General features: G+C 43.1%; 1 protein-coding gene across 3 annotated transcripts in view; it reads left to right on the top strand.

The window, feature by feature from the left end:
* cdh13 (cadherin 13, H-cadherin (heart)) overlaps positions 1–12,924 on the top strand; it is a 253,180-nt gene extending 240,256 nt beyond the window's left edge. Inside the window, exons 14-15 of one of the 3 annotated variants that reach the window (XM_058088198.1) lie at positions 12,452–12,576; positions 12,685–12,924. In XM_058088198.1, coding sequence (XP_057944181.1) covers positions 12,452–12,576; positions 12,685–12,723 — 164 coding nt within the window. In that variant the 3' untranslated portion in view covers positions 12,724–12,924. Of the gene's footprint in view, positions 1–12,451; positions 12,650–12,684 lie in introns of those variants that run through there. The other 2 variants (XM_058088197.1, XM_058088200.1) reach the window with 2 other exon arrangements.
* Positions 12,925–13,134: the final 210 nt, after the last annotated feature.

Below are 13,134 nucleotides of genomic sequence, written 5' to 3'. Positions count from 1 at the left end.
CTGCGGTGTGCACAAAAAAAAAAAGTCGGTAATTAGGAGTCCTCTATAAATTGACATTTAAGTGGGTTCGGCATCAAGTATCAATGGGACTATTTTATTTTCTTCCATGTTTCTTACACCTGATCATTTTATTAGTCAATTGCTAACATCATAAAGGGTTTTTATTAGTCAATTGCTAACATCATAAAGGGTTTTTATTAGTCAATTGCTAACATCATAAAGGGTTCTCACTTTGTCACGTTGTCAAGTGATCAGTCCTCAGTGGACCATATGACTCCTAGGATTCATTTAGCAACCTGAAACCTGATAAGCAGAATTAATTACACTGATCGTTTTTAATCTGGAGTCGACTGCTGGCTCGGGCGTCGCCATCCCTGGAGAAATTCTTGGTTGACAATTTTGTTGTTCAATTGACTCAAATGGGTTGACAGGATTGGGGGGGGGGGCGAGGGCTTGTCATGACATCCATTGTTGGAATGTGTGTGTACAACTACACATAATAATGCACAACTTGGTCTTCAGTATGTTGCTATTTATAGTCAAATATTTAGTCAACAATGTTCGATTCGGGCTTTTGCAACCTATCACTCCATAACAACAACCTCGAGTATGGCACCTAGCGTTCCTCAGATGTTTTTCCTAATGCTGCATTCTGATTGGATGAACCTTTTTCCCGTTAATTTCATTAAATTAAAAGTTGAGGCGGCTCTTGTGATATTTCATTTTTTCCAATGCTGCATTCTGATTGGATGAACGTTTTTAATGCTGCATTCTGATTGGATGAGCGTTTTACAAATCCCCTGTTCTACAAATCCCCTTTGTGACATTTCACCCTCTAATTAGTATTTCTTTTAAAGCCAGTAGTACAGACTACTCGTATAATACGTGAATATCAGGAGGATTACAACACAAGCTTATGACTGGAATTCATTTTTTAAGGGTTTACTCACACTGGGTCTATTGCTATTATAATGTTATTTTAATGCTATTATGATGCTATTATGATGCTATTGTGGTTGGGCCTACTGACCACCGTACGTGCATCGCAGTGATCTGTACTCAAGGTCGGTAAAGTTCCCCTCATTTGGCACCATCAACCATGATTAGAGTAAATCAATTTGCAGCATTTCCTGCATCGTTATCCACAACCCTAAAGTTTGTAACCAGGTGGGGAATCTGGGTGGTTTATTGTAAAGTATTGTAAAGTATTGTAAAGTACCCACTGAGGTTTTATCTTTTGCAGTGGTTGTGTACTCATAAAAGAGCAAAGACATTGCATGTATCGTAAGAAAAACAAGGACTCATTATTTGGTTGTCAGCTTTCTGACAGCAACAACATTCTTCCCTTCCGCAGAATCCCAAATGAAAAAGAAAACGTTGTTCAGCCCCCAATAACATATTCACATTATTAACCGCCATCTTTGTCTTCGTCCTTGCTGTACGCTCAGGCGACTTTCAGCCACAGAAAGCAAGTGTCTTCCATTCCAAAGACAATTTAAAACCACCGCATGAGAGGCTGCCGTCTTCCTCGGCGACGAAGTCACAGCTGATTTACGTCAAGCGGCTGCACACATCTTCTCGACTTAATGTCATGTGATCAAACTGTTTTTTTTGTGTGTCCCAACGGTGTTCGATGGGAGTTAAGGTCAGGGCTCCAACGTGTACACTGGAAACGCTTTCTATAGAGCCGAGTGGTCAGCAGCACCGTCACGCCAAGTACACAAACATTAGCATAACTTGGCAGCTTGTTGTGCCGCTTGCATCTTTGTTGGACTTTTATTGATTCCTGGGAGGGAAGGAGGGAGGTTGGGGTTTTTGTTGTGGTCACGCTCCAGAACGTCTTTTTAGAAGCTGATAACGCGTGTGTGTCAACGTTTTATAAACACATTTGGTTCACTTGCACAATTTAATGGCAGGCGGGTTCTACCAGAGAAGTATGGATTCAATCTCAGGGCTGGAATCACACAAAGAGTGTTTCCATGTAGCAAACAAGAATAGAGTAGTACTTGGTAGTCAGGCTGTCATGACATCTCGCAAGACTAAAATATGACAAGATTTCTTAATTACATGATAATTTAAAAAATGATCATGACAATTTTGTGCTGCATAGAACAACGGTGAACAGAGTGAGACTTCTTGTCAGTTATACACTTGCTTTTTCTCCGCGGGGGACCCGGGGTCCTAACATAAAAGGCAACAAAAAACAAATCCACCACTCAGGAACAGCACAAAATGTTACGCCGTCACGGAAAAGAACTGCAGCTCTTTAACAGTTGAAAAGGCAGCATTTCTAGACATTTCAAACATTTCAAACACAAAGGAGTTCCACAATTTGACAGAGTTGAAGGAAATATTGCAGTATTATTGTCACGGTTCTGCACGTCTGTGTGGATGCAGAGAGCAGGACCAAATGCAGGTCCAAATATTTCTTCTGTGAAATAACAGCAGCAGAAGGAAAAGCAACTCAGGTAGCAGACGCACAAACGACAATGATCCCACACGGGGATTGGAGGGAGAGGCACACCTGAACTAAATACCAACACTAATTAATAGGGACTAATTAGGGACAGGTGTGGATGATTGGGGTAACGAAGGAAGACAGGGCAAAACAAGTCCAATACTAAATAGTGTCCAAAACGGAAACCAAAACCCAGACAGGAAACTCAAACGTGGGAACCCACACAATTATGTTGTTTTATTATTACTATTGTATATTGTCACGACAGTGGTTTATTTGGTGTCATAAAAAGTAGACAATAATGTAGTTTGGTGTAAGAATTATGGGATAATAAAGATTTCAACATGCACACGCATTGTTTTATGTTAAATAACAAAGTTGAAAGTTAATGGTAGAACCTCATCACATCTCATGAGTTGAGCGTCTTGGTACATTCCACCTTAGCAAAGCTCATACTCATGCAAGCGTTGAACCAGACAAACCAGACAAGCATGCAACCGTTTCTGCAATCAGTCGTTATTGTGCAGCCGCACACAAACACAAACACAAACAATAGTCCTGCGGATAGCGCCACATAAGACCTTTTAACATTAGCTGACAATCAACAAGGTCAAACAAATGAGACATAAGATACTATAGATCAGGGGTGGGCATACTTTTTGACAACAAAATTGACAGGGGGGCCGGACTATATAGTATTTTACACGTAACAGTCCATTTGTACACGTATATTTTTACAGATATTTTACACGTAAAAGTGTCATGCAATCTGCTATATGTGCACTTTTAGATCATTTATTTGATGTAAAGTGTGTTATAAATTAAAATTATTATTATTATTATTCATTCATTCATTCATTTTCTACCTATCTAGGTCATTATATATGACATATAACACTCTGACTCACGTTGTCATCTTACAAATAACACTAAACTCATCACACAGCAACCTAACATTGAAAAGATATTCATTCATTCATTTTCTACCGCTTTTTCCTCACGAGGGTCGCGGGGGGTGCTGTAGCCTATCCCAGCTGTCTTCGGGCAAGAGGCGGGGTACACCCTGGACTGGTGGCCAGCCAATCCCAGGGCAAATATAGACAAACAACCATTCACACTCACATTCATACGTATGAACAAATTTAGAGTCGATTGAAAAGATATAACTGAGAAATATACAAACATGTACCAATATTCATTCATTCATTTTGTACCGCTTATCCTCACGAGGGTCGCGGGGTGCTGGAGCCTATCCCAGCTGTCTTTGGACGAGAGGCGGGGTACACCCTGGACTGGTTTATTATTATTATTATTATTATTATTATTATTATTATTATTATTATTATGATGTGCTTGTGTCCATTTTTTCAGGAGCATTTGTAAACAACAGACCACATCAAATAACGAAATTGATCAAGCCATGATGCCAGGTAGTATGTTGACTTGAAATGAAATACTTTGGAAAGAACAGGCGGGCCATATTCAAACACTTGGCGGGCCGGATGTGGCCCCCGGGCCGTAGTTTGCCCACCCCTGCTGTAGATACACGCCCCTTGTGCCAGGGCAACCAATGAGGTGTCTAAAGGTGTGTAATTCGACTAACATAACGTAAACAAATGTCTTATAACTTTAGTAAAGTGAGCTCCATCAGTATATTAAAGTGAGCGTAAGCAGACGCCCACGGGCAGTGAAGCAAGGCAGTTGGCTTCTTTCCCCGCAATGAAATATCTCATTTAGCATCCCCTGTCAGAACCGGCACCGATCAATAAGTACTATGATGTATAAAGGCCGGGATGCCGGGTTTTAGCCGAGCGCCGTCTAATGGAGGGATTAACATCCTTTTGTCCCAGCAGACCCGTGAAACATTTATCAGGTTTCTGAAGGGACGCGGAGACGCTGCGTTGACTTCTACCCCCCTTATTACGTCTTGTATTCAAATCAGCTGTGGGATATAGAGGAGCCGTTGTAAAGCAATCTTGGGCCATCTCTTCCCCCCCCCCCCCCCCCCCCCCCCCGGTCCCGGTGGCTGCGGCAGCTTGATGGATGACATTACCCGGCAGGGACGGAACAGACCGTATTAGCATGGAGCCTCTCGGCTTCTTCTCAGCTCATCGATTTGGGCTCCGACATGACCCCAACTTCCTGAAGGGGCCTCCGGACCGCAGGCACCGAAACACGCTGCAAGCCTTGGGGATGCACTTTGCTCCGGCTTTGGTCTTTTATCATCCTTATTCATCCCCTGCTGCCCCCCCCCCACCCCCCACCTTCTCCAGAACCTCTCATGTGCTTCATCTTCCAACTCTTTCCCACTTTAACGTCAAGTACATGAATATTTATCAGGGAAAAATAGGGATAAATATATTAGGGATGAATATTTCCATGCATAAATTGAATGCTTTTTACTGCACCTTGCTTACACTCTTAATGGTGCACGAGTGCTGCCGTACATGCTGCATGCAGATGCTGTGGGTTCCATTAACACCAATTAGCACCCAGCCATTCGGGGATCAACCAAAGTCTGGTGTACCATCTAAGCCAAACAAGTCGAGTGACAAGCCGGAAAACCGTCCCCAGGCTCATCCCTAGCGGATGCGGAAGCAGGAGAAGGGTCAACGACTTTCCCAATAGTCTTTAGCCTTTTGAGGCATTTTAAGGCTGTTTGGAATTTTATGGGAGGAAAAAGACCCCATCACCATTTTTATAATCGGTAGAACCGCAAACAAAAGGCTTTTTCTCGGGTGCCATCAAATTTTATGGAGTGTTTGGATGATTTTACACACATGCACACAACCCTCACACACCCTTAGTCATCAGGTTTGATTCCCACAATAAGCAGGGATTCAGCGTTCTGCTTTCTCCATAGGACAAAGGAATCATAGGAACAATAGGACATAGGAACCATAGGACATAGGAACCATAGGAACCATAGGACATAGGAACCATAGGAACCATAGGAACAATAGGACATAGGAACCATAGGACATAGGAACCATAGGAACCATAGGACATAGGAACCATAGGAACCATAGGAACAATAGGACATAGGAACCATAAGAACCATAGGAAGGACATAGGAACCATAGGACATAGGAACAATAGGACATAGGAACCATAGGAACTATAGGAACCATAGGACATCGGAACTATAAAAACCATAGGACATAGGAACCATAGGAACCATAGGAACCATAGGACATCGGAACTATAAAAACCATAGGACATAGGAACCATAGGAACCATAGGAACCATAGGAACCATAGGAACCATATGAACCATAGGAACCACAGGAACCATAGGACATAGGAACCATAAGAAAACATAGGAACCATAGGACATGGGAACCATGGGAACCATGGGAACCATAGGGCATAGGAACCATAGGACATAGGAACCATAAAAACCATAGGACATAGGAACCATAAAAACCATATGAACCATATGAACCATAGGAACCATAGGAACCATAGGAACCATAGGAACCATAGGAACCATAGGACATAGGAACCATAGGACATATGAACCATAGGAACCATAGGAACCATAGGACATAGGAACCATAGGACATATGAACCATATGAACCATAGGAACCATAGGACATAGGAACCATCGGAACCATAGGAACCATAGGAACCATAGGAACCATAGGAACCATAGGAACCATAGGACATAGGAACCATCGGAACCATAGGAACCATAGGAACCATCGGAACCATAGGAACCATAGGAACCATAGGAACCATAGGACATAGGAACCATAGGAACCATAGGAACCATAGGACATAGGAACCATAGGAACCATAGGACATAGGAACCATAGGAACCATAGGAACCATAGGAACCATAGGACATAGGAACCATAGGAACCATAGGAACCATAGGACATAGGAACCATAGGACATAGGAACCATAGGAACCATAGGAACCATAGGAACCATAGGAACCATAGGAGCCCCAGATAACGTGAGAGATAATGTTGGGGGGGATTCGGTCACATTGATACGATGTCCCCCCATACCAGTACGCGTGGAGGTCCCTGCCAGTGAAAAAGAGGGTTCAGGTTGAGATGCAGCATCTGGGTGGTTTGCACCACATGTTGAAAAAGGGGCAAAGCTCTTACGGTCTGATTAGAGCATCCACGGGGGGGGGGACGGGGGGGAACGGGGGGGGGGGCTTAATTAAAAATCATCTAAATGAAAAAAGTCCCATTTTGTTTGGAAGCTGCTGGCACCTCCAGGCTGTGAGAGCAAGTGTATCCGTACCTAATCACAGCGTTGGAACGGGGGGTGGGGGGGGGGGGGGGGCACGGAGACGAGCGCAGCAGCCAACTGACTAATGGAGATTGAAAAATGAACACAATTAACATGCGGCTCTGGTGCTGGGTTGCGGCCAGATGCAGTCGGCGCTCGGTCTGCCCCTTTCGGTGGCCATGTCGACAACCAAAGTAAACACATAAATACTCCTTCTCACGGGGGGACAATCGCTACGACGACACCTGTGTCACATTGCTGAAGTTTCCTCCTGGAGCGCCGCATCCGTTCCTTTGATTCCGCCCTCCATCCCGATGTGGGAATGACGGCGCAGCACGGCCATGAAGCCCATCTCAAGCAGCCATTAAAAATAATGAGATGGCCATTTTCACCGCCTGTTACTTGAAAACAATCAATATCACACAGGGGACTTCTGGCACATTGGGGGGGGGCAACGATAGCTGTGTGTACATTTCCTTAATGACCTCTAATTGTCCTTGGATGGACTGCTGAGTTGTTGCTTTAACTTTACACACTCGAGGATTTCTCTACGTTTAGTCGCTTTCTTTTTAGCAACTATACGCTTTCACCCTGGAACATATGGTGTTTACGTCAACACAGGAAGAACATATTGGGGCATTAAGGCGGCAAAATAAGAGGGGGGGGGGGGGCAGGTTTGATATGATGAACAAAGGCAGTCGCCGTTTGTCAGTCTAAAATTAGGAAGGCTTTCTGCATGCACCGCATAATATCACAATAATATCACAATAATATCACAATAATCAACTTGTTTACTAATCACCTGGTGGTTCTTGGGAGCGGGACAGATCTTTTTAATGAAGGGGGGGGGGGGGGGGGGGGGCACAAAGCTTCTTTCCCACAAGCCACATTTTAATTGATAGAAATACTTCCTAAAAGACGAGCCCTGATAATAAAAGGGAAAAGGGAAACAAATACTACAAGAATAATCTTTATTTATTATCGTATTTTTACCATAAATGTATGCCGACTTTCCAAAATGTTCTGGTTTAGTCATCATCATCATCATCAGTATGAACCCATTAATGTGAATGTTGGTGTGGTTCCCTGGAAAGGAACTAGACTGGGATGTGTTGCAGAAGTACTGGAATACTGGAGTACCTTTAATAGTTTGTTCAGCTAACAAAGAGGGGAGGGAATTTTTGTCATCCTGAAATAAAAAAGTGAGGACAAAGGTTATTGATTGGTTATTGATATTACCCCCAAAGGTGGTGGTGCTGAGTGGCTAGCACCCCAAGTTCCCCAGTTCAATTCCACCTTGACTGTTCTGATTAACTCACTTCAAGGATTTTCCACACCAAAGTGAGTACCACATTTCCGTAACATTTTTATTCCAGTATAGCTTCTGAAGAATTATTATTCTGAATTATAGAAATGAAACTTGGATGTATTTTAGAGTAGTCAATGTAAATCTTATACAGCAGATTGTATACATCATCACAATCCCAATTAAGGCAGTGCTTGTGTTTCCTACACAGGTGTACTCACTTGTACTAGTAAAGTATACACACGTATTGTCCCTTGAGCAGATATCATATATTGTTTTTTGATATAATTTATTATAATATATATAATATATTGTTTTGTGAAATGTGAAGGATCTCCTCAGTGTTTTGAGCTCTGCCGTTTTATCTCAGCAGTCTTCCCCAAACCTGTTGATGAGATCATCTTCAGAAATAACCATCTGCTGCCACGCCCGAGGTACAACCTGGTGATACGGGCATCAGGAGGAATTCTGGAGCCCCAAACCCAAACGCCATATTGATGTAATTATGAATGTGTTTACCAGGTGAGCTGGCAGATCGTTCCTCTCCGTCCTTTGTGGAGCACTTCCACGTGGCTTCAGAGCAGATGCAGCCTGAGCCTGAAGGAGAAAGTCTGTTTTGGGTTGGTTGGTGTTCCAAATGTGCCTTGAAAGGGTTTCTCTCCGTCGGCAGTGCGGTATTGAACTGCGTGTGAACTCCTGCAAAATGACTGACGGGATGAAATTAGAGAAATAAGCAACCGAAATGAGTTTCCTTTGCAGTCCCGGCATTTGAATAGAATTCCAAAACTCGCTCCCATCAAAAGAATCATCTGAGCTCGCTTCCCTGGAAGAGCCCCAGTTCACGCGTGCCCCCCCGTGGAGCCATTCTGGGCACATCCAACCGTGGCGACCCCGAGGCAGAACCAGAGCTTGCTGGAGGGATTACATATCCCATCTGGCCGGGATGCGCCTTGGGGTTCACCCAGAAGAGCGAGACCATGTGACAGGAAAGACAGATGTACGGCCTCCAGTCGCCGAGCGCCGTGGCACCGCACCAATGTGCCTTCATTCAACTTCCTGCCAGGGCGTGGCTTTGAAAACGAGACAGGTGGGTGGTAGAACATTGATTGGACCGGGTTCTCTCATTGTCTGGATGTTGGACCGCACATCTTCTTTCTCCGTACGATATGGTCTTTAACTTTGAACCACCATCCTTCCATATTATTATTTTGGTAGATGAAAATAATGAATTTATATTTATATATATTTGGGGTACCCAACTGTGAAAGGTTTAGCACAGGGGTGTCAAACTCATTTGGCATCGTGGGCCACATACGGCCTAGGGAGATGTGAAGTGGGCCGGACCATTAAAATGATACCATACTCTGCTATAAATAACCAAAATATCACGTCTTTCCTTTGTTTTGGTGTAAAGAAGCACAAGAACTTTAGGAAAATATTGAAATTTAATGAACTATCCTTTTACAAAACATTTCATGAAACACCTCATATTTCCTTAGACAAATGTGCAATTGACTTTTATCATTCACAAATATGCATTGAAAATTTGTTCACAAAGGTAGGTTGTCCCAAACATGCACAAAATTGTAGCAGCCAGGGCTGTTAATTTGGGGTACCCTGGTAGTTTTTCGCTGTGATGAGTCTCGTAGTGGCGTCGAATATTCTATTCCTTCAATACCGAAACTTGTTGCAAACACACCAAGCACAGAGGTTTTCCGTGCATGTCTGTAAATAAATAGGACGTGGTCCATTTTTCTTTGAAAATTCTACACTCCTTATCTACTTTTCTCCATTTGGACAAAACGACAAACGACATTTTGGCTAATGAGGGTGTAGCGGAGAGGTAGAGACCAAGGTATTAACAACGTCGTAACAAGCAGCAGATGGCGCATTGATACCGTCTGCTGTTTTCAGTCTGTCTCAGTGATGCGGCTTGTCTTCTACTCTGATGGAAAGAGTGCGCCCCTTAGCGGATAATCCATGAATTGCAGCGAATTAAAAATATTAACTCCATGTCTTTTATGCATTTTTTTCCACTTTCAAATTATCCTGCGGGCCTGATCGAACCTCCTTGGGGGCCGGTTCCGGCCCGCGGGCCGTATGTTTGACACCCCTGGTTTAGCATAAAGCATTACAAAGTGATGTTGTGCTCCATTTTCAACGTGGTTGCATCTGCTGGAAGAAGATGAACAGTAGAATTACATGCTATATATATATATATACATATATATATATCGTAGACCTACTCCTGAAATGGCGTATATTTAAATGAGGCTATACTCGCGTTCCCATTTTCATCTCCTGTATCCTTCAGGTCATAGAGGTGTCACTGCTGGCGTCTATCAAAATGTTGTTGGTTTTTTTCCTCAGGTTTTATTCATTAATGTTGTTTTTCCTGCCTTGATATCTCCTAATATGAAAGCACATTATCCCGGGTGTCTGGTGTTGTGTTGTGTTGTGTTGTGTTGTGTTGTGTTGTGCCACACACCCATCCTGCCTCGGTTTCTCATTGTCGCTGTCCATTACATGGCCAAAGAGTAGGATATCAGGAATCCATCATTCTTATAAGAAATGTGAGGTCTGACCTCCAGTGTGTTTCATTTATTGAGAGACATATGAGGCATCTGAATAGATATTGGATATTAATGCGTTTGCATGTTGCAGTGCTGGAAAGAGCATTGAATTATGACAATAGATCCCAAAAATCAGTTTGATCGGATGTGATTTAGGTTTAGTCCAGGGGTGCTCATTAAGTCGATCGCGAGCTACTGGTCGATCGCGGAGGTGGTACTGGTCGATCGCTGGTCGATCGCGGCGTGACATTAAAAAAATATCATCCCAGCATCAATGCCGTCACTTGATTGACATACAGGGCAGCCATTCAGATGACAACTGAATGTTGCCCTTCGGGCGACCAATCAAATCAAACAACGTCTCTAAGTGCAGCAGAACTTACGATGTCAGCCTATCATCCATCCCCGTTACTTGATTGACATACAGGACAACCAGTCAGATGACAACTGAATTTTGACCTTTAGGTCACCGCTCATGCGTAAACAACGATGCAAAGTGCTAAGCTAGTCGGCGAATTGCGTCAGATTTTAAGCCCTCGCTAAAGTTTATGGTCACTAAAATGAGTGAAGGAGCTGGACCAAGTAAAAAGGCAAAAACTGGACCAAGTAAAAAGGCAAAAAACATATCACTTCCATACGGATATGGAATATTATAGGGATATTATGATACGGATATTATCCATGACTGATAAACATTTGGAAGTGTGCTTGAGGCTGGCTATCAGCAGCTACTGTCCGGACTATGCATCCCTGGCTGGTTCAATTCAGTGCAAGTCATCAAAGTAAACTCAGGTAATTACAAAAAATGTTAATAGTTAATTATGTGTGTTTTGCAATATTGGCTCATTTGGTTATGTAAGGTACATCAACATACATTGTACGTACAAATAATCCTCAATACATTTGAAAATAAATAGATGTTTTGCATTTTTGTAGTGGGTAGATCATTTTGACTCGCTCATTTTAAAAGTAGCTCGCATGCTGAAAAAGTGTGAGCACCCCTGGTTTAGTCCTTCCATTCACACATGAAACATGTTGTTCTCGCCCTCGACTTGCATGATTTGATATGCTAATGAGGATGTCATCCGTGGGCATCAGAATCATTCATTTAGCGCTTGACTTCTTCCGTTTCTATTGAGTTCACGAGTGCGACATCCCGGGGACAAGGATTTGACATGTCTCTCTTAACTCATCATCGTTCAACTTAACCACAAAGTCATTCCGGGTCCCGCAGGAGCTGGTGGTTGCAACCGGGAACTGGTTTCTTGGGTCACACCTCAGACATAAACATCATATTTCCTTCTTTTTGTTCTTGGAAACAAGCTTGAAAAAGCATCTAGACATCATTTGAAGAGAACATCCATCATTTGTGATGCTCATTAAGTCATACGTGAGCAATCAAGGATTCTAGGAATTCATCTGGAATTAACGTGTGGAAAAACAGTCAGGGAAGAGTCAGGAGGAGAAGTTCCAGATGCTCTGGAGGATTTCATGAAGTGGTAAAAAGCTGACTCGGTAATGATGATTGGCTTTGCTCATCAGTCACATGTCCTGTCACACGGTCCTATGCTCAACTTGGAGATGGATGAGCTGATGGAAGGAGGTTGTGGAGAAAGTGGCAATTGGACTAATGAAGGAGAGCCGGTTCATGGATTATTGTTCTTGTTGACCTTCCCACCCTTCAGCGAGAACTTCTTTGTTCCAACTTCATGCATTGAGAAACATATGGAGTCGTCCCTCACCACTTTTTGCAGCTTCATTCTATCACGGCTAAAAAAACTCATTTTTTCAATCCCAAAGCCCAAATTCCTCCCAAAGAAGTATTTATATTAGTCTTTTACATTTTTTAATATTTCTTCATTTCAGGGTCACAAGTGAGCTGGAGGTTGACGGTGGACAAAAGGTGGACTACGACCCTGGTCTGGGTGCCAATCAATGGACAGGCTGGGACGGAAATGAAGGGAATGAAAGACCTGCTCACCACTTTGCAGGTAAGACAGCTTTTTTCAACCAAATATTTGGGAGTTAGTAACTGATGTTGGACCTGAGAGAAGCTGACTGCCGCTGATTCACCTTCTCTGTTTGTTTCGCCATCCAAGTTCCTTACCTCAGGAACCAGGCGGGTGATTCTCTACTAGTGAGCATCTACTTAGTTAGAACCTGAGGAAACCTCAAACAGGAGAGAGTCCGCATTAAGACATACAGTAGACTTCCATGATGAACATGTCATGGTTGACTCCATGCAGCGTGGAGGTCATGTGATGTCTTCTTTTCACATTCTGAAGCTCTACTTAGGATCCAAGCGTACAAAATGGAGTGGAAATTCTAAAGAACTTGTTATATATATACTATAGAATATTAAATATTACTCTCCCGACAAAGCCATTTAATCCCTCCAGAACCACAATAAGGGATCCCAAGCCGTCCGTCGTATTGAGCGAGACAGGAAACATGATGGGTAAATGTTGGGGGGGCGTCTTGTTTTGGGGTGACAGTGGAGTGTCGTATTAAGGGAAAAGAATAAATCAGTGGAATGAAAAATGTGAAAA

Source organism: Doryrhamphus excisus, chromosome 11, assembly GCF_030265055.1.
Source record: "Doryrhamphus excisus isolate RoL2022-K1 chromosome 11, RoL_Dexc_1.0, whole genome shotgun sequence".
Taxonomy (NCBI): domain Eukaryota; kingdom Metazoa; phylum Chordata; class Actinopteri; order Syngnathiformes; family Syngnathidae; genus Doryrhamphus; species Doryrhamphus excisus.
This window is presented reverse-complemented; position numbering and strand designations above follow the sequence as displayed.